Genomic DNA, 18021 nt, shown 5'->3' on the forward strand with positions numbered 1-18021 from the left:
TAAAATAAGCAATTTTAACCCCTTTAACTACAGGCCTATCAGTGTACAGTGACACCCACACACAAACATATAAATAGGCGAGCTGACTCTCTGACCTCTCTGGAGACAAGTGAAAACCCCCCTGAGGGACTGTTTGAAACACACAACAGGCAAACAAGAACTAAAAAAAAACGACTCAAATTAAGGCAAAAATAAAAGATAAACATGATTTTATGACATAAATTAACCAAAAAAGGGTGACTTTCTGGAGCAATGCATTTTTTATTAGGATCACCTCAGAGATCAAACTGTCATTAGATGTTTTTAAACCTTACCAACTTTACTGCGAGTATGTGCAGCCATAAAATGTAAATGCATTGAGCAGACTTGACAATCCTATAAAATGTACCCAATCTGCATTTTTAATGGCAGGCACTTTTTTCAGAATCACAATGTGGTTAACTCATTCTCTAACAGCACTTCTGAGATAACAGATAATAACTAGTTTTATCAGTGCTTTCTGCTCATTTTATGTTTTGCTAGGCCTTTATTTAGTTCTTTGAGTTCCTCACTTTCTGGGATTCACAGATTGGATCTCGCTGTAGCTTTCAGAGTTATTATATTTTTTTATAAACTTTCTTTCTTGTATTTGTTGACAGGTGTTTGTGTTTAGGTTAAGATTGGTCTCCTCTGCTTATTTAATGTTTTACTTTGTGAGTTTGTTTTCAGTTGTATCTTCTTTCAGATTTACTTCCCGTTGGTCTAGCTTTGATTCCCTTACTATGTTCACTTGTTGTTTATTGTGTCAACTGTGTCTTGTTTAGCTGTTTGTTCAGTCCCTCCACCAGTGTGTATAAACAGTCCTGTCAATCCCTTTGTTCGGTGCTGTATATCCAAAGCTATGCCTTCTCTGTATTTTTGGTTTCATGCTCCTTGTGCATTTTAGAGTCTCTGTCTTTTTGTTTATGTGTGCTCACATGAATTCAAAGAGTTTGGACTTTGTGTTTATGCCAGATAATCAGCAATAAAAGCATGTACCTCTTCCTTTTATATCATCAAAAGCAAAGGGTCACAGATGAGTTATATTATATGGCAGAAAAGACCATTTTTTGTGTTCCATTACAATAAATATTTCTTTTTTAAACAACTCTTTTTGGGGGAGGTGAAGGGTTAATCAGTAATGTTTATGATTAAATCACCAGAAAGATGCATCAACTACTGTTTTTTTCTGCCTAATTAAAAAAACAAATGCAATAAACAAAACACAAATCAGGTTCTAACACAGAACGCGTCCTAAAACTGTGATATTATTTCTTGTCAGTGTTAAAGATTTAAGTAGTTTAAATATTTTTACCATGCTTTTATTTTATTACTTATCTTTTTAGCATATTTCTAATATTCAAGTAGCAATGTTATGAAAGCACAATTTTTAGCAACAAAAATAACTGTGTACTCACGTGGTTTTCCCCGCTAGTCTTTCCAATGTCCACTGCGCATGCTCTTAGCTAGGTCATATGACAAGGAAATCGAAACTAAAGAAGTAGACTATGAAGCAAAGATCAGTTGAGCGCAAGAGATTCACATGCCATCAGTTCCTTGTTTGTTAGACTAATTACGCTGTATTAAAGTCTCGATAAGCTACTCACAGCGTAATTACATCTTGCATGCGTGTTGGTCACATTGATAGAAGACGAGCTTATGTTTCTGGAATGTGTCATATGTTAGCATTGATCTAAAAATAAGAACAAACTAACATGTTTGTTTAACTTTAGCCGATTGGCTGTAGTGCTAGCTAAATATGCGCATGCGTATTGTGCTGATAGCAGAGAGCTATCTTGACACGACAAGTTATAAATCTGCGTCTGTGCAGAAGTTTCAGTGTGGATAGGTAGCTGTTTGGGGACTGGTTCGCAGACAAGTCGAAGTGGGACAGTTTGCAGTTAGTCAGGGTAAACTTTTATCTTTTTAAGAGCTCTAACTGCGTAGGTTTTATTTTTGTGGCCCGGAAAGCTAGCTGTGTTTGAAGATGAGGTTGAGTGGAGTGCTCGTGTGTTTGTTCCTGCTTTGTGTTGAGAGATGCTGGAGTGACACACCAGCAAACTGCACCTACGAAGACCTGGTGGGAACATGGGTGTTCCAGGTGTCCAAAGGAGGGCACGACAAGACGGTGAACTGTTCCGCTGAAGGTAAAAAACAAACAAAAAAAGCACACCATATCTAAAAAAAACCAAACAAACGGTCACACAATATGGGGGTCACATGAGGAGGAAATAAAATGGTTAGCTTTTTGGAAATCATGTGACAGTCTTATGATAAGACATGTGTTAAGTTCAAGGAAGTTGTACTTTGGTTAAATTGTATTTTTAAAACTTGCAGTATTCCACAAGTAAAACATGCTTTAAAGAAAGTAGTAAAAATGTTCCAACAAAAATTTGCCTTTGTTGTAAAGAGTTGATGAAGTCAATCTAAAGGTCGACTTTGTTCAGGGGATTTTTGCTGCCTTTCATTGTGTGCCGTTCCTCTACAGCTGTAGGTGAGAGCACTGTGACTGTGACTCTGCAGAAACTGTCTGTGGCCACAGATGAGCTGGGGCACACCGGCTTCTTCACCATCATCTACAATCAAGGCTTTGAAGTGGTCATTAATGGGTACAAATGGTTCGCCTTCTTCAAGGTAAAAGATGGCTGCGACTAATTTGTGGATTTGAGTGATGTCTTAAATGTCATGCCATGTTAGAGCTGCACATGCAATCTCCCAGCTTGCTGAGTTTTCCAACCATTATTGAAGTCGTGCTGTTCTTTTCTGAAGCCAGAGTGATAAAAGACTTGATATGTCAAAGTTTGACTCATCATTTAAAGCAATTAGAACTTGAGCTGTAAATGAATTTCAATCTTCGGTTAACCTTTTTCTAAATATCTAAGAGTTCACTCTGTCTCAATTTCCTCTTTCTTTATCTCATTTAATCTTTGAATTTCGTGTTATTTAAAAGCAGCAGCAGGTTCAGACTTCAGAATCGTGTGTGTGTGTGTGTGTCTGTGTGTGTGTCTGTGTCTGCCTTATCGGTCGCATGACAGTGAGCTCAGAGACGTGTCATAGCCACAAGTGTGGTCCACTTCGCTAATGACCATTATCTGGTTCTTGATTTTTATTCAGTGAAATTAAACAATCTACCGGTAATTTAATTTAACACTCTTGTACTGTATTTTCAAACTTTAACATCAACGGTTACCTGAATACTTAGTTAAACTAGTATAACTCATATTTAATTATCTGATTTTAATTCAGTTGCTTTTAAAAAGGTTCTTTTATATTGGAATAAAATGATTTGACTGAATTGTTCACACGATGTCCAGCTTTAATCTGCGTGTCTCTTCAAATTTTCAGTACAGTCAAGAAGGTCCTAAGGTGACCAGCTACTGTGACCAGACCCTACCAGGGTGGGTCCATGATGTCCTGGGGCGTAACTGGGCATGCTTTGTTGGAAAGAGGGTAAATCCAGTACCACCCCGAACAGAATACAAACCAGTCTTCGGCAGCAGGTACATAACTATACAAACCTTTTTTGTTGTTGTTGTTTTTTCTGTCACAAGATCTTTAAGATGATTGGGTATAAAAAGAAGTTGTCTGAGAGGCTGAAAGAAAAATTGGTGTGCAAATGGTTCAAAGTTTTAAGAGTGAAATTGCTAATAAATTGGATATGTCATCATCTTTGGTGAGTAACAACAAACCATTCTCAGAGTTGTAAGTAACCTTTGTATGGCAGAGACATGATTTAAAAACCAGTACAGCTATTTTGACCCGGCATTGAAAATGGACTCCACTCTGCGTTGTAAAATCACTCCCTAAAGCTGCTGTTAGTAAAAAGAGTTTGTCACTGAAAACTCTGTCAACCAAAGAAGTCCAAACCTAAACAAGATATAAACATGCAACTTCCTTCCTGAAAACCCTGCACAACTGTGCAGACACCAATAATTTTGAAAATTTTTTACCCTGAAGGGTGAAAATTAACCGACCTACATTTAATATTTATCACCCATTGGAAATTCAATTCAGTTTGGTGCAAATAAGCAGGTATTATTTAAAACTACAATTTTACTATTGTAATATTTTCAAATATAACATAGTGGAAAAATCATTAGGAAATTATTGCCTTTTTTTCCCTCACAGCCAGGATCCTTATGATCATGTCTTTTTACTTAGTAGTAGTTATCTGAGGGTAACAGGTTCTTCTATTGTGAAGTGAGTGATTTGAAACTTAATTGATCGTTTCCCACACTTATCACTGCCTTGCTCTAGTATGTGGAAGTGCTGGGGTTTTTTTGTTTTGTTTTTTTGTTTTTTCTTTTTTTGAGAGTTGTGTAACCCACCAACACAACAAGTCTTTATTTTGCAACTTACAGTTAAGCAACTTGGCTGAAGTGGCATAAAAAGACCACACTGATTGACTGCATCATTGAAAAAAACAAATTGATTCAGGTTATGAATTAGTAAAGATGCATATTTTGTTGAAATGTTATTGAGCAACAACATCCCATACAGTATTAAAATAAATAAAAAAAAAAAAACATCAGATCAACATTGTAAACTTCTATTTATAAAATGTGGTTGAATTCCACAGAACATGGACACAAACATGCGCAACGTTGCATAAACTAGTTTCCCTTCCTTTTTGTCAATTGCCTCCTTATTTAACAATTTAGTGTTGAGGCGGTCAGAAAAAGGGGAACAGTGACTGTAACAGCTGTCTGGTCTCCCCCTTCACTATACTGCTTCTGCTTCAGTAAAATTAGATATTTTTCAGCATTAATTACCAGATGCGAGCATTTAAAATAAATAAATAAAATCTGTACATTTTAACCAACTTCCTATCATATTGTGATTTTACTCAGATCTGTTTTAGTCAGTTTCTCTCTCTGTTTGGGGCTGAGGAATACCCTTGAAATCTTTTATATTTGTACCTAATTAATTGTAATGTACTTTTGTTATTTCTCCAGACTGCCACAGAAGCTCTACAAACACAGCATGGACTTTATTGATGTGATCAACTCTGTTCAGAAATCCTGGAAGGCTGCTCCCTACCCAGAGCACGAAATGTACACTTTACAGGAGCTGCAATACAGAGCAGGCGGGCCTGCCTCTCGTATCCCTGTGTGAGTATTTACTTGCACTTCCCGTTGTGTACTCCGGGGTCCGGACATAGAAGGAGACAAAAGATGTACATATAGGTAATATGTTTGCGATATTAGGAGCTAGTCTGTTGATTTGTTTGGGAGGTGTTTTCAAAGGGGGGGGGGGGAGAAAGGTTAGTACACATTTGTGTTTTGTGTCTAGTTAAGCCATGACTGCTTGTCTTTTGTCCCGTCTTCCTCCCATCACTCCCAACCAGTCGTGGCAGAGCAAAAATTCCCTTCCTGTAAAAGGGAGTTTTTGCTCCCCACTATCACCAAGTGCTCGGTCAAAGGGTGTTGTTTGATTGTTGGAGTCTTCTCTCTGGTATTTCGGGGGTTTTAACATGTAAAATATAAAGCTCCTTGAAGTCACTCCTGTTTTGATTTGGTGCTATAGAAGAACACTCAACTGGATTTACGTGTGGACAGTCCCCGCACCCTTATCTTGAAAGGTCGGCACTACTAAACTAAGGCTGTTCAGTGTGTCATTGTGGCAGTCCTCCATAGCATTCAGCAACCCATCCTGGGAGTTTCCACCCCTGCAGTCGTTTGGACTCCAACACACCAGCTGAATTTATTGTCATGATTTAATAAGTCAGTAAAGACTTTTCTCCTGCAGGCAAACTTTACAAGAACCGTCATAAATAGTATATAATTCTCTACCACAGAGGGAGGATGTCCTGCCACAATGACGAATTGAATTCATCAGTAGTATATTTCCTCACACTTTTTTTTTTTGTCCTTTTTTTTTTTTTTTTTTGGTCTAGTAGCAAGTTAAGAGTTATTTTAGCAGTTTAGTTCTAATCTTTCCTCTTTATTTTGGACTGTCTCCTCCTCTAAGTGGATTTCAGCAAATTGTGGTACAAATATCACTTGGACTAACAGATCCATCTTACTTAATGTGGATTTACACACATTACATTTCCATAGTTATGGTTTTGTATAGGACTGCTTTTCAGTGCAAATGTGTTAAGTAAAATTACCCCTTTTACATTTTAGGCGCGCTCGCCCTGCACCTGTGAAAGCTGACGTAGCTAAGATGGCATCAGCTCTACCTGAGCAATGGGACTGGAGAAATGTTGACAGGGTTAACTTTGTTAGCCCTGTGAGAAACCAAGGTATGCAATATAATAAATTTAATACAAAGTTCACTCAATACGATATAGAAAAGTTAAAGGGTCAGATTCAGACAAAGCCATACCTTTCCTTTTGAGCAGCTGTCACTAAGTCAGGCACTGAACAACTGCTCACCAGCTACCCTGCTTCCCTCTTTGCAAGCCAGGGTGTCCTTTCTGCTTTCCTCCCGTGTTTCTGCACAGCCTAGTGTGTGAGTGGAGAGATTATGCATGCTTAGTACTTTAAGTGTCTGAGAGGGCCTCTGTAGGATGGGGTTTAAGGAGCTGGAGAGGGTTGAAGTGTTTCAGTCAAAGCGCACTCAGCCACTGTGCAGAGTTGCAGAGCTTTTTCTGCTTCAGTGTTATAAGTCAGGTGGATTCTTAAGGTTCCATTTCAGTTCACAAAAATTGGCAGGCTTGAAAGTAAATTGGTGTGGGTGGTCTGGCAGAGGGTGCAATGCAAGGAAAGTGCCCATACACTCAATCAGAGCCCCCATTACTTTGAAATGCAGTGTTTTAGTGTATTGTCGTCACCCCGATGGGCGGGCAGGTGACGTGGACACCCAAGTTTGTGAATGTGAGAACTCAAGAACTAAAAGACATAGGACTTTCAAATTTATAACATGGGTGTATCTACTAAATATCTCAGATGAGTTTGAATCTCAGTGACCTCGACCTCGAGGTGAAGGTCAGAGGTCAAGTTTTCTGAAAATCTTGCGAATGCGATAACTTTAGTACAAGGTGACAATGGATTCATACAAAAATGTATACAATGGGTGCATCTAGCTGGAGGCTGAGTGCTACCTCCGGCCGCTGACGGTATTTTTAAAATTTATTATACAAAGTCAGTATTTTATAAGGTGCCTGATTTATCACTGGGAATTTACCAGAAGTAGACATTAGTTGGTTGAAAAATTGCATATAAATGTTAGCAGTCTTCCATCTGTGGGTATAGTTAATGGTGTTGTAGAGGAACATGGTAAATGGCCTGCATTTGTATACTACATTCAGTCATTCACCCATTCTCACACACATTCACACACTGGTGATAGCAAGCTACATTTTAGCCACTGACAGAGGCGAGGCTGCTGGACACTGGTGCCACCAGGCCCTCTGACCACCACCAGTAGGCAAACATGGGGTTAGTATCTTGCCCAATCGAACAACTGACCTTTTGGTTAGTGGTCGACCTGCTCTGCCACCCGAGCTGCAGCCACCCCACATGATTAGTGTTCCTAATGTTAGAGCGTTTATGACTCTTTATTAATGTTGCACCTGGATCTCCCTTGCGTGTCAGCACTGGAGGATTGCAGGTGCATGTTATTTTAGCAAAGTACAGATTTATTAGGTCCTGTGAAAAAGCTTTAATTTTTCTCTCTTGGTCATACAAATGTTTGTCATCACAAACTAGACCAGCAGACGTTTTTCCACTACCGTAGGAACAAAGCGTTTGTATAAGAATTAAAATTAGGCCCGTTGTAGCTTTACAAGTTGCCATAGTTTGCTTGGAAACCAAACGAGAAAACAACAACTATCACAAGTTTTGCAATGTTGGGATTTATTGAAGTGCTGCTGTGTTTCATAGTAGTGTTTTCTTAATGGAAATTTTGGATTTTCTGTTTCAGCATCATGCGGAAGCTGCTACTCCTTTGCCACAATGGGAATGCTGGAAGCTCGTATTCGAATCCTCACCAACAACAGCGACGCGCCCACCCTCAGCCCTCAACAAGTGGTCTCTTGCTCCGAGTACTCTCAAGGTAAACTAACAGTAAATCTGTGCGTTTGTTATTTGACTCCCAGTTCAATTAATATTAAAACAGTTATTGGCTATTGCACATTTATGCTACAAGTAGAAAATTAACAAAACAGTGAAGAATATTTAGTCAATGTAAATATCAAATATCTCAATACACTGTAACGATGAAAAATGTTTGTATTGAATTTTTGTTTGTTTGTTTGCTTTGAGGGGGGGGTTGCCTTCAACCCTAATCTGAACTAATATTGCTGAAGTATTTTAATAGCGTGTACAAAGTGGGATCAAGATGTTCTGTAAAGTATATGAAATCACAAAAGGATTTCTAGGGTGCAGACTATGAGCAAGCATGTTAAAAGAGGTCTACAGGTCCAGAAAAAAGACTTGACTGGTCAAATGTAAACTGGGTACAGGTTTTGCAAATGCTGTAACTCCTTTTTGAAGAATCTTTTTGCATTTAGTATCATCGGTGGCTTTATAAAGTCATATTAATGCATTTTCAGTAATGCCCCCCCATCTTGGATCACATTAAGTTTTGCCCTTGAAAGGTTTTTGACAGGTTTAATATGTTCAGCAAACCTTGTTTTTCTCCTCCTATTTTTAAGGCTGTGATGGCGGGTTCCCATACCTGATTGGGAAGTACACACAGGATTTTGGCATTGTGGACGAGTCATGCTTTCCGTATGTTGGAAAGAACACTCCGTGTGGTGTTCCTCAGAACTGTAGGCGCATTTACGCAGCAGAATACAACTATGTTGGTGGCTTTTACGGCGGCTGCAGTGAGGCGGCCATGATGTTGGAGCTGGTCAAGAATGGACCTATGGCAGTAGCTTTCGAGGTACAACAGCTTCTCCCTGATCTAAGGCTTGATCTGTTAATGCAAATTCAACCCTCAGCATAAACTAAGAGATAAAAAGAATTCTACAGACCAGTGTTTTTGAAATGGGGGGGAGAAGATCAAAATCAAATGATCATACTTGCTGTTCACAGATCTTTAATTTTCTTGAGTTTATTACTTTGTTTGGCGTTGGACGAGGCTGTCCTTGAAGGGTGGCTCACCTCACCTATAAAACACTGACTGAAAACCCGATTCAGCAACGTCTCTTAAGGGTTTATAATGTTACAGATTTTCATGAATTTTCTAAATTGCATTGTTTCAAATCACCATAATCAATATAAACGGTCTTCTAAATCTTTCTAAGCACAGGTTTAAATTATTTTCTTAATCCCAAACATATAAGTAAGCCAGCAGACAGAGAGATGAGCAGAGCAGCAACCCCTTGAACTCTATATCCTTTATATCGGAGTGTATTTGCTTTCCAGTTAAAAATAAAATGATCCCATTCTGTTCACAGGTCTATCCTGACTTCATGAACTATAAGGAGGGCATCTACCACCACACTGGCCTTGCAGACCCATTCAATCCCTTTGAGCTGACCAACCATGCCGTGTTGCTGGTGGGGTACGGCCGCTGCCACAAGACTGGGCAGAATTACTGGATTGTCAAGAACAGCTGGGGCACCGGCTGGGGCGAGGAAGGCTACTTCCGAATTCGCCGCGGAAATGACGAGTGTGCCATCGAGAGCATCGCTGTCGCAGCCAACCCTATACCTAAACTGTAGAAGCTGAAACGTCAGAATTGACATAATCAATGATGATTGACATAACCAATGGTTATGAGTCACAGATTTTAAAGCACAAATGTTCCATGGTTTTTATCAACATATGCATTGGAGATTGACAATTTAAAGCTAAATGTATAACTTTTCACAAAAGAATTGAGTCACAGGGTGGCACTAATGAGCAGAGCAAGATTAATTAAATGAAAAATTATGGATTTGCGCTGTAATGGCAACCTCCAAATGGATATGCAATTTGTTTAAAAGGGAAATCAATCTGAAATCTTAACATTGTTCATTTATACTTTTCATAAACTGCCAGCTCTCAGATCAGGAAGTACGGTGCATACAGTAGGTTATCCCTATTATTTCATACGTTGCTGGGATTTTTAGTTTTTGCTCCCAAATGTAAAAATTTAGAATTTGGGTATGAAGGATTTTATGTTTGTATGAATTACACATGTTTACAGCTCTGAAAATGGATTTTTAATTTAAGGGAAACAGTAATGCTGCTCTTTTGATGCCACTCCCCAACACCACCACTTTTTTATGTTTGCTGATTTAAGCAGTGACTGATTAGCTGCCTTTTGAATATTCAAGCTCTAACTGCCAATAAGTACTTGAAATCAAGTACCTACCACTGTGGATTAGGACATACTGCTTATCTCAGTATGTTCTAAAGTTTTACTTGTCACATTTAAAGGGAAATCCAGATGTGTGTTTTGTTCTTTGACTCAGGAATGCACTGAACAGAGTAGAAACCTCTTTTGTCCTTGCTACATCGAAACCAAAACTGCCACGTTTTCCTGTTGGATGATTTGTAAGAGTTTCCCAGTGAGCTGTTATTGCTGCATCAGTTAATAAAGGGATGCAAATTGATTGTAGTGCCTCTTACTCCTCCTCTATACCCTTTCTATTTCAATTTGGAAGTTTTGAAATTATTTTTTTCTGTGTGTGACAAAATGTAATGCAATTTTCTATAAATGAAATAAAATAATTCGAAAAAGCATAATATAAAATTTAAATACTTCCACTGGTCACTTTATTAGGTACATCTGGCTAGTACCAGGTTCTTCCCTTCGGCACTGCCTTAAGTCTTCATGGCAAAGACTCAATAAGATGCTGACAGATGCTTGGTCTATATTAACATGATCACGCAGTGACTATAGATTTGTCGGCTGCACATCCTTGTTTTGTTCCACCACGTCCCAAAGGTGCTCTGTTGGGTGTAGATCTGGTGACTGTGGAGGCCATCTGTGCAGAGTGAACTCAGGTGCATTTTATCCTCCTGGATGCAGCCATCATAGGATTGATGTGCTGAGGTCATAAAGGAATGGCATGGTCAGCAACAGTACACTGATAGACTGGTGTTAAAATGATGCGCAGCTGGTAGGGAACAGAGTTATGTCCTTACCATCTTAATGTCGCAGCAGAAGAGATGAGAGTCATCAGACCAGGTAACATTTTCTAGCTTTCTGTTGTCCAGCTTGTCAGTCTGTGATAATTACAGCCTCAGTTCTTCCTGTTTTTAGGTGACAGGAGTGGCAGTCAGTATGAACATATGCTGCAGTGGCACATCTGCTTCAAGGCGAACTTGAACTTCAGCAGGTCGTCTTGACCACTTTTACAAACCTAAATGTGATGAGTTGCTTGCATGCAATTGGCTGATTTGTGTTAACCTCCTAGGACCTGGCGTCCACATATGTGAACATCACATTTTGGGTTATTTAGACCAAAATACTCAATTTTGCTCTACAAGGGCCTGATATCCACTCACGAGGACATTATATTGCTAAGGTTCTATCAAAACTTTAAACGAATATCCTCATATGTGTCTCTCATTTTTATTAGAAACAAAAATACGGTAAAAATAAATAATTAAAAAAAAAATCTGGTAAAACTTTGTTTTTACATTCATCGGGCCCCAATATGCCCAAATATCAAAGAGAAATTAAAAATAAATGCCGTGGAAGAGTTTGGGTCTTAGGAGGTTAAGGAGCCTATGAACACGTGTACCTAATAAAGTGGCCGGGGAGTGTGTATAGGCCATTCCGTTCTTGCGCTCTGCTTCGACGAGCTGCGAAACCAAACAATGTTACCAGTGCTGACGTTTCGGTAATGATAATTCAGTTTACATAATGCAGACCTGTGGCAGGCACTGTTATGCCCCATCTTTTTTTCATTTCCATAAAGCAGGTTACATTTTGCTGACTGCTTTTATCTAAAATAAAGTAGTCTGCAAATACAAAACAAGCAGTAGTAGTCAGCTAGTATAAGAGCAGTGCTGCCTCTCCAGCTTGGAGCTGCCCATCGTGAGTCACAAGGTCCAGACGTCTCTGCTTCGCTTCCCTCTGTGGGCCAGGGCGTACCTTGCCGCCCCTTCTCATTCCCAGCTCTCCCCAGCTCTCTCTGCGCTGTCCTGTGCGTCTCCCGCTATCATCCCCAGGTCTTCCCAATACGGTGGATTCATGCTCGACTCTCGCCCTCCTCGGTCGCCATGCAGAACAACCACCATAAGGAGCATCTCTATAAGATTCTTGTGATAGGCGACCTCGGGGTTGGGAAGACCAGTATCATCAAGCGATATGTCCACCACAACTTTAGCCCCAACTACCGAGCCACCATCGGCGTGGATTTCGCACTCAAAGTGCTCAACTGGGACCAGGAGACCGTGCGCCTTCAGCTGTGGGACATCGCAGGTAAACCAACTTTCACCCACCGCTCACATTAAATAGGAGGAGGTGAAACAGTTCGATAACACCGCGGGGATTGTAAGAAACGAGGATTTGTGCGATTTGTTTCCTTTTTGCCTAAAAGTGTTTTAAGTATGTTACATTTAGAAGTTATGCAAAGCAGATTATTATCAATTTATAACTTCTTTGGAAATGTGTGATTTTCTTATGCAGAAAACATGCTGGAGAGGGTTAATTAGTCTTTTAAGTGAAATTACCATAACATTTGAAATCTCTTTAATGAAAGTGACAAGCTATAATCTAAAGAAATTTCAGTTTACAATTATTTAGCCCGTTATGTCTTCATTAAATGACACACAATCACACAATGATTGTCGTTGTAAAAACCACCTCGGTAAGTGCTGTGCTAAAGCTTTCCAAATAATTAATGAAATACTTATGAGAGGTTGGCTGCTCCAGTAGAAACGACATGTTTTGTAATTTCAGGAAAATGTGTGAGATGTCTGACTATGGACTTTAAAATTATTGTTTATTTTACATTAAACAAATCATAGGTTAATAAGGAAACAAAAGCACACCAGTCCAAGATAGTTTTTTTCTTTTTACAGTTCACCCTTGTTTTTAACACACACACACACACACACACACACACACACACACACACACACACACATTCTTGTTCGTCATTTGTACCAGCTGACTCCAAATTCCTGCCTTCCAATCGCTTGGCTATGCACTCATACAATCACATGTTAAAAAGGTTAAAGTCATATATAAGATGAGCTTTTGCGCCATGTGACCTTGATGAAGGAGCATCATGATGCTCTCATGATAAATCAGTGTCGTCATAGTAACGGCGTGCCACTCTAAGATTGTTTCGAGGCTTATGCAAAACCTTCTGCACCAGCTGGTCTGTTGAGCCAGAAAATTAATAATCTTATCTAATTTGGAACGAAACATTGAGCTCATGTTCCAGCTGATGACATAATAAAAGCATGTTTATTATATCACCTTTATAATTTGATGTCATGCGGTCCCCAGTACGGAGTTTTTTTGCTCTAAATGCAGCTGTCTTACACACACACACACGCACGCACGCACACACACACACACACACACACACACACACACAGTGTAACTAAACAAAGTGTTTTCACATTTTTTCCCCGAGTAGATCCCAAGTATCACACGCCTTCACTATACTTTGTAAATGTAGTAGTATATAAGTTGAATAGTGTAAATTGTCGGTAGGTGTTAGGATGCCATGTCATCAGGGACGAGGAATGGAAGTTTTTTATTTGCTTTAAAACCAAAAGTTATTAAAATAGAAATTCAAATATGTTTATGTGTCGGTTTTCAGTTTTTAAATTGCTTCTGGCGATGACAGATATCAGAAATAATACCGGCTTTTGACTGGGGTGCTGTTGGTTAAGATGACAGAAAGACTACAACAGCCTCATGTCACATGAGTGTCTGCTGAGGTTTAGAAGAATCCTCAGACCTGGTGCTCTCTCCCCTCCTGTGCGCTCTCTCTCCAGTAAGCGCAAGCAGTCATGTGTCTCAAACTCATGTGAGGGAGATTTGAGGCCCAAGCTCCTGTACACAGAAAGCTTTTTATTATGAGCCAAAGATGAGGGTCTCCCTCAGAGAAAACTGCCACAGGTCTTGCACTGTACTCATTGTGCTTCTTACACTCACCTAAAGGTTATTAAAGCCTTCAAGATGGAAGATTATCTCAAGTAAATACGCTACGTACAACCTTTTCTTGAAATATTTATGACTGCGTCTCACTTTTATGAATCTAAGAAAAAACTCACCTAGCTCTGTTATGGGATTTGGTAATGAGCTACAGTTTTCTCATGCAACTCGCTGTTCTGTGCATTTACCAAGATAAACAACTTCGACCTTTTTATCTTTGTCTCCCATTTTTCTATGCCATGCTGCCAGTGTAGCAGAGCTAACTTCACAAGCCTAGATCATGTACACATAAGAGGAAAAACCTTTAGGGTTTTGTTTCTTTGTCTTTGACTTCAGATAATTTTCAGTCTTTTGAACTTTCGTGGATTATGTTGAACTGCAGACTTACACTATTGCTGCCTTTCTATGAGCCTAAAAGGCCCCTAAGTAGTACCTATTTTGAGGAGTGAGGTTAAATATTAGCAAAGATACAATATTTGCAAACAGCTACACAGAGACATAAGTAGAAACACCCAAAGATACCTGATCTGATCTGTTGTAAAGAGATACTTAAGTTTTCTAGTGGGGCTTTTTCAAACATCCTCTATAATGTACTTGCCCAGAAAGCAGTGTGTTTGAGAAGGCCAGGGGCATAATTTTCTGCTCGACATACTCCAATGGCCGACCTGTTTCAACAAGCATCTGCCCCTAGATAAGTCCTTGAGCAAACCTTTCTGCCTCCCACCTGTTCTGCATCTGACCTTGTGGTCTGATCCATCTGTTCAAAAAAAAAACCAAAAACCCAAAACACTGCTGTGGGACTCAAAACCCTTTTTCTTGGCATCTTCTCTTGGATGCCACGATGAGTAGACCAGTTTGATTTATGGTTATTCCACAGTGTGGAAGTGTCTTGATTTTATTCTGCGGCTGCGCAGCTGAATCTGATGGTTCTTCAGCAGAAATTATGGATGGGAAAATGTGTGTGGATACAAGATTCCAACAGGGCTTATCAAATTAATTTGACCCTCAGGAATTTTTTTTTACAGACAGTTTCACAAGCAGGCACGCACAGACTCCAGAGCCATGTTTCTTTCTCCCATTCTGCCTCTTTTCCATCTGTCCCTGCTTGTCTTGTAATGGAATGGAAAAAAAATTGTGTGTCTGAAGTATCGGATGCAGGTGAAATATGTAAAGAACGCATCCATAAATACACCCAAAATGAGAAAATGGTAACATTGTTTATGTTTGCTGATAAGGTGACAGCTTTGATAGACCATTGTTATACTGATCTGTCGAAAATTTCATGATGTGCTTTAATAAAGTATGAAAAATTTAAAATGCATCACAGTGACAACAAGCAATAATATTATATGTGTGTGTGTCACTTTGTTTGCACGTCTTTCAGGTCAGGAGAGGTTTGGCAACATGACCCGTGTGTATTACCGTGAAGCCATGGGTGCATTCATCGTGTTTGATGTCACACGGCCTGCCTCCTTTGAGGCTGTCACAAAGTGGAAAGAGGATTTGGATTCCAAACTGACACTTGCCAACGGGAAGCATGTAGCCACTGTTCTTCTGGCCAATAAATGTGACCAGGGTCGGGATGTACTGACCAATAACGGAATAAAGATGGAGCAGTTCTGCCAGGAGAACGGCTTTGTGGGATGGTTTGAGACTTCTGCTAAGGTGAGAAAGATGACAAACAGACACACACACGAATACACGTACACACACAGTGTTTTAACTACAAGGAAACAAAGAGCAGCCTTCAACAGAGCTCTGAGGTTCAATCCCCGTGTGTCAGCAAGTCTCCTCAGATGTCCTTGGGAAGCAGCTGACTCCTTGACTCTATCAGACCTAGCACCTGATTACCCTGTGGAGATGCCACCACAGAGGCACATTCAGGATGTGAAGAGATCCTTTAAAAGTGCTGAGTTTAACAGTCCCAGTCTGTTCAGTATTTGCATATCAATCACAGAGCCCTGCTGCTTTTGCACAAGAGTCTCACAGTCGACGTTCCTTCTGTGTTATTCCAGGTCAGCTGCACTTGCATCAGGTGCTCTGTTATCCAGACAGGATGTCCAGGAGTGTTGAGGGAATATACTGGCACACTTTTTTCCACTGACTGCACAAACCATAAAAAAGTGCTTATTCTTAAGCTTACAGAGACTGTGATGCAATTTATAAAAATTATATTTTTAACCAAAACGTAACTTTCAGCTAAAATACCTAAACTGCTTACAAAATATACTTTGTTACGTTTGCTATATTCAGTCAGTCTGAAGCCTTTGTAACAAAACTTAGACTGGACTGACAGCATAGCAATAATATTTAAAGATGAACAGAAGAAATGGGATAATATATTTAAATACTGAGCACAAATAAGAAATAAAAGACAGTAAAAGTTTGATTCAAGGCTCACTCATGACGACAGAAAATAAAAATGCGGTGGGTGTATTCTGATTGTGAAATGAGCAACACACAGTGACACAGTAACACACTCAGACCTGAGTATGGCTGCTAGGAATCTCACAGCTAGGTGGTAAGAGGAGAAAATAGACTGAGGTGTGAGAAAGCTTAGCCATATACGGCACTGAAAGTTCAAATAAAACTTAACAAAAACAATCAGCCACTTAACCATATACAAAATCTGTTCTCACTTTTGTTTCTTTATACAAATATTTGTACAAATCTGTGAGGTCCACAGCTGCCACAGGCCTGAAATAGATTATACTCAGTATTCTCAGCAAAGCATTATTGTCCTCTATAGTTTTAGTTGTTGTATAAATGCCATTTATACCATTAGAAAACAAAATACAATCTCTAAAATATTGTAATTGTTTTTATTAGAGACCTCATTTGACTACGATGACATTTCCTTTCTGAGCTACTGCAGTATCCATCAATCACACACTGTGTCATCACTGAGTTCATCTAGGTTTTTTAATTCTTTCTAAGATTAGGATAGAAAGACTCTAATGTTGAGAATTTATATAAATTAGAATTCAGGCCTGCATAATGCAGGTCTTTCTTGCATATGTAAGTGTTCCATACTGTGCAAATTGATCATTCCAGTTTTTACCTATTCCAGTATTTTTGCAATCATCTCCGATTGTTTGGGCTTTCTCTGTTTTCTCTGTATTATTGTAGAGTATTTACTTTGCAATACAAAGTGCCTTGAGGTGACTGTTGTTGGTATATGGTGCTGTATAAATATATTACATTGAAAAAAATATATATTTTTAGTGTACTCACAGGTCTCATTAGGTTTTGCTGTGGATGCTTTCGTCGTCATTTTTTTGTGTGTAAAAGAGAGATGCATTGTCATTTGTCAGTGTGTCAGACCAGAGGCAACCACTCAGAGTAAATGCAAAAATCTCTTTCCAGCTTGTGTTCACATCATTCCTGCTGACTGTTTTGTTGTGTTTCTTCCACCTCTTCAGTTTAGTGACGGACCATTTGATTCACTCAATTAACTCCACAGGTTTTTCTTCCTGCAGGCGCTTTTTTCTATCTTGTTTAGTGCCTTATAACATTGATTGATCTTCTACCTTTTCATATTCTTTGTCTTTCTTTCCCCCCTCTCCTCTATCACCCCCCCCCCCCCCCCCCCTTTTTTTTTCTCCACTCTCTGCTTTCAGGAAAACATAAACATCGATGAAGCAGCCAACTGCTTGGTGAAGCACATCATTGCCAGTCAGAAAGACATGCTCCAGTCAGAAGTCCCAGACACCATCACGCCTCAATTAGAAAAGGACAAAGGTGGGACATGCTCCTCGTGCTTCAGATCCCAGTAGGACCTGGTAGTTGGATTCTCATTACACACAGTGTTCAGTTTGTGTGTGAGAAAGAGAACAAGGAAGAGCTCCTTTTGGCTCCTTTCGAGGTAGACGGTGTGGGTGCCAACTCCTTTCCAATCTTTAAGCTTGGGTGGGTTGGGTGTGGGGTTTGAGTGGACAGAGAGGCAGCTGGCTCAGGAAATGGATGGATTTGAGCAGAGGCAGAAAGAGAGATGGG

The 18021-nt window shown here is 39.6% G+C and overlaps 2 protein-coding genes across 2 annotated transcripts; both read left to right on the forward strand.

The window, feature by feature from the left end:
• The first annotated feature begins 1836 nt into the window (after positions 1-1836).
• Positions 1837-10599, forward strand: ctsc (cathepsin C). The gene is made up of 8 exons (XM_085371687.1): positions 1837-2165; positions 2507-2652; positions 3364-3518; positions 4974-5129; positions 6147-6265; positions 7888-8019; positions 8621-8853; positions 9371-10599. Exons 1-8 carry the CDS (start codon positions 2006-2008, stop codon positions 9635-9637), a joined length of 1368 nt encoding a protein of 455 aa, XP_085227813.1. The 5' UTR covers positions 1837-2005; the 3' UTR covers positions 9638-10599.
• Positions 10600-12131: 1532 nt separating this feature from the next.
• On the forward strand, positions 12132-17801 carry rab38a (RAB38a, member RAS oncogene family). The gene is made up of 3 exons (XM_085371688.1): positions 12132-12333; positions 15410-15690; positions 17646-17801. The coding sequence occupies exons 1-3, from the start codon at positions 12132-12134 to the stop codon at positions 17799-17801; spliced, it is 639 nt and encodes a 212-aa protein (XP_085227814.1).
• The last annotated feature ends 220 nt before the right edge of the window (positions 17802-18021 follow it).

The sequence above is a fragment of the Diplotaxodon limnothrissa genome, linkage group LG14, assembly GCF_057381915.1.
Source record: "Diplotaxodon limnothrissa isolate DT_005_m linkage group LG14, D_limnothrissa_male_GT1.1, whole genome shotgun sequence".
Taxonomy (NCBI): domain Eukaryota; kingdom Metazoa; phylum Chordata; class Actinopteri; order Cichliformes; family Cichlidae; genus Diplotaxodon; species Diplotaxodon limnothrissa.

What these genes read in the sequence shown, in the direction of transcription:
- ctsc (XM_085371687.1), top strand. Translation starts at nt 2,006, where the DNA reads ATGAGGTTGAGTGGAGTGCTCGTGTGTTTGTTCCTGCTTTGTGTTGAG. An exon ending in GGTGAACTGTTCCGCTGAAG is followed by an intron (nt 2,166 to 2,506) that starts GTAAAAAACAAA and finishes GTTCCTCTACAG; the next exon opens with CTGTAGGTGAGAGCACTGTG. An exon ending in TAGCCCTGTGAGAAACCAAG is followed by an intron (nt 6,266 to 7,887) that starts GTATGCAATATA and finishes TTTCTGTTTCAG; the next exon opens with CATCATGCGGAAGCTGCTAC.
- rab38a (XM_085371688.1), top strand. Translation starts at nt 12,132, where the DNA reads ATGCAGAACAACCACCATAAGGAGCATCTCTATAAGATTCTTGTGATA. An exon ending in TCAGCTGTGGGACATCGCAG is followed by an intron (nt 12,334 to 15,409) that starts GTAAACCAACTT and finishes CACGTCTTTCAG; the next exon opens with GTCAGGAGAGGTTTGGCAAC. An exon ending in GGTTTGAGACTTCTGCTAAG is followed by an intron (nt 15,691 to 17,645) that starts GTGAGAAAGATG and finishes CTCTGCTTTCAG; the next exon opens with GAAAACATAAACATCGATGA.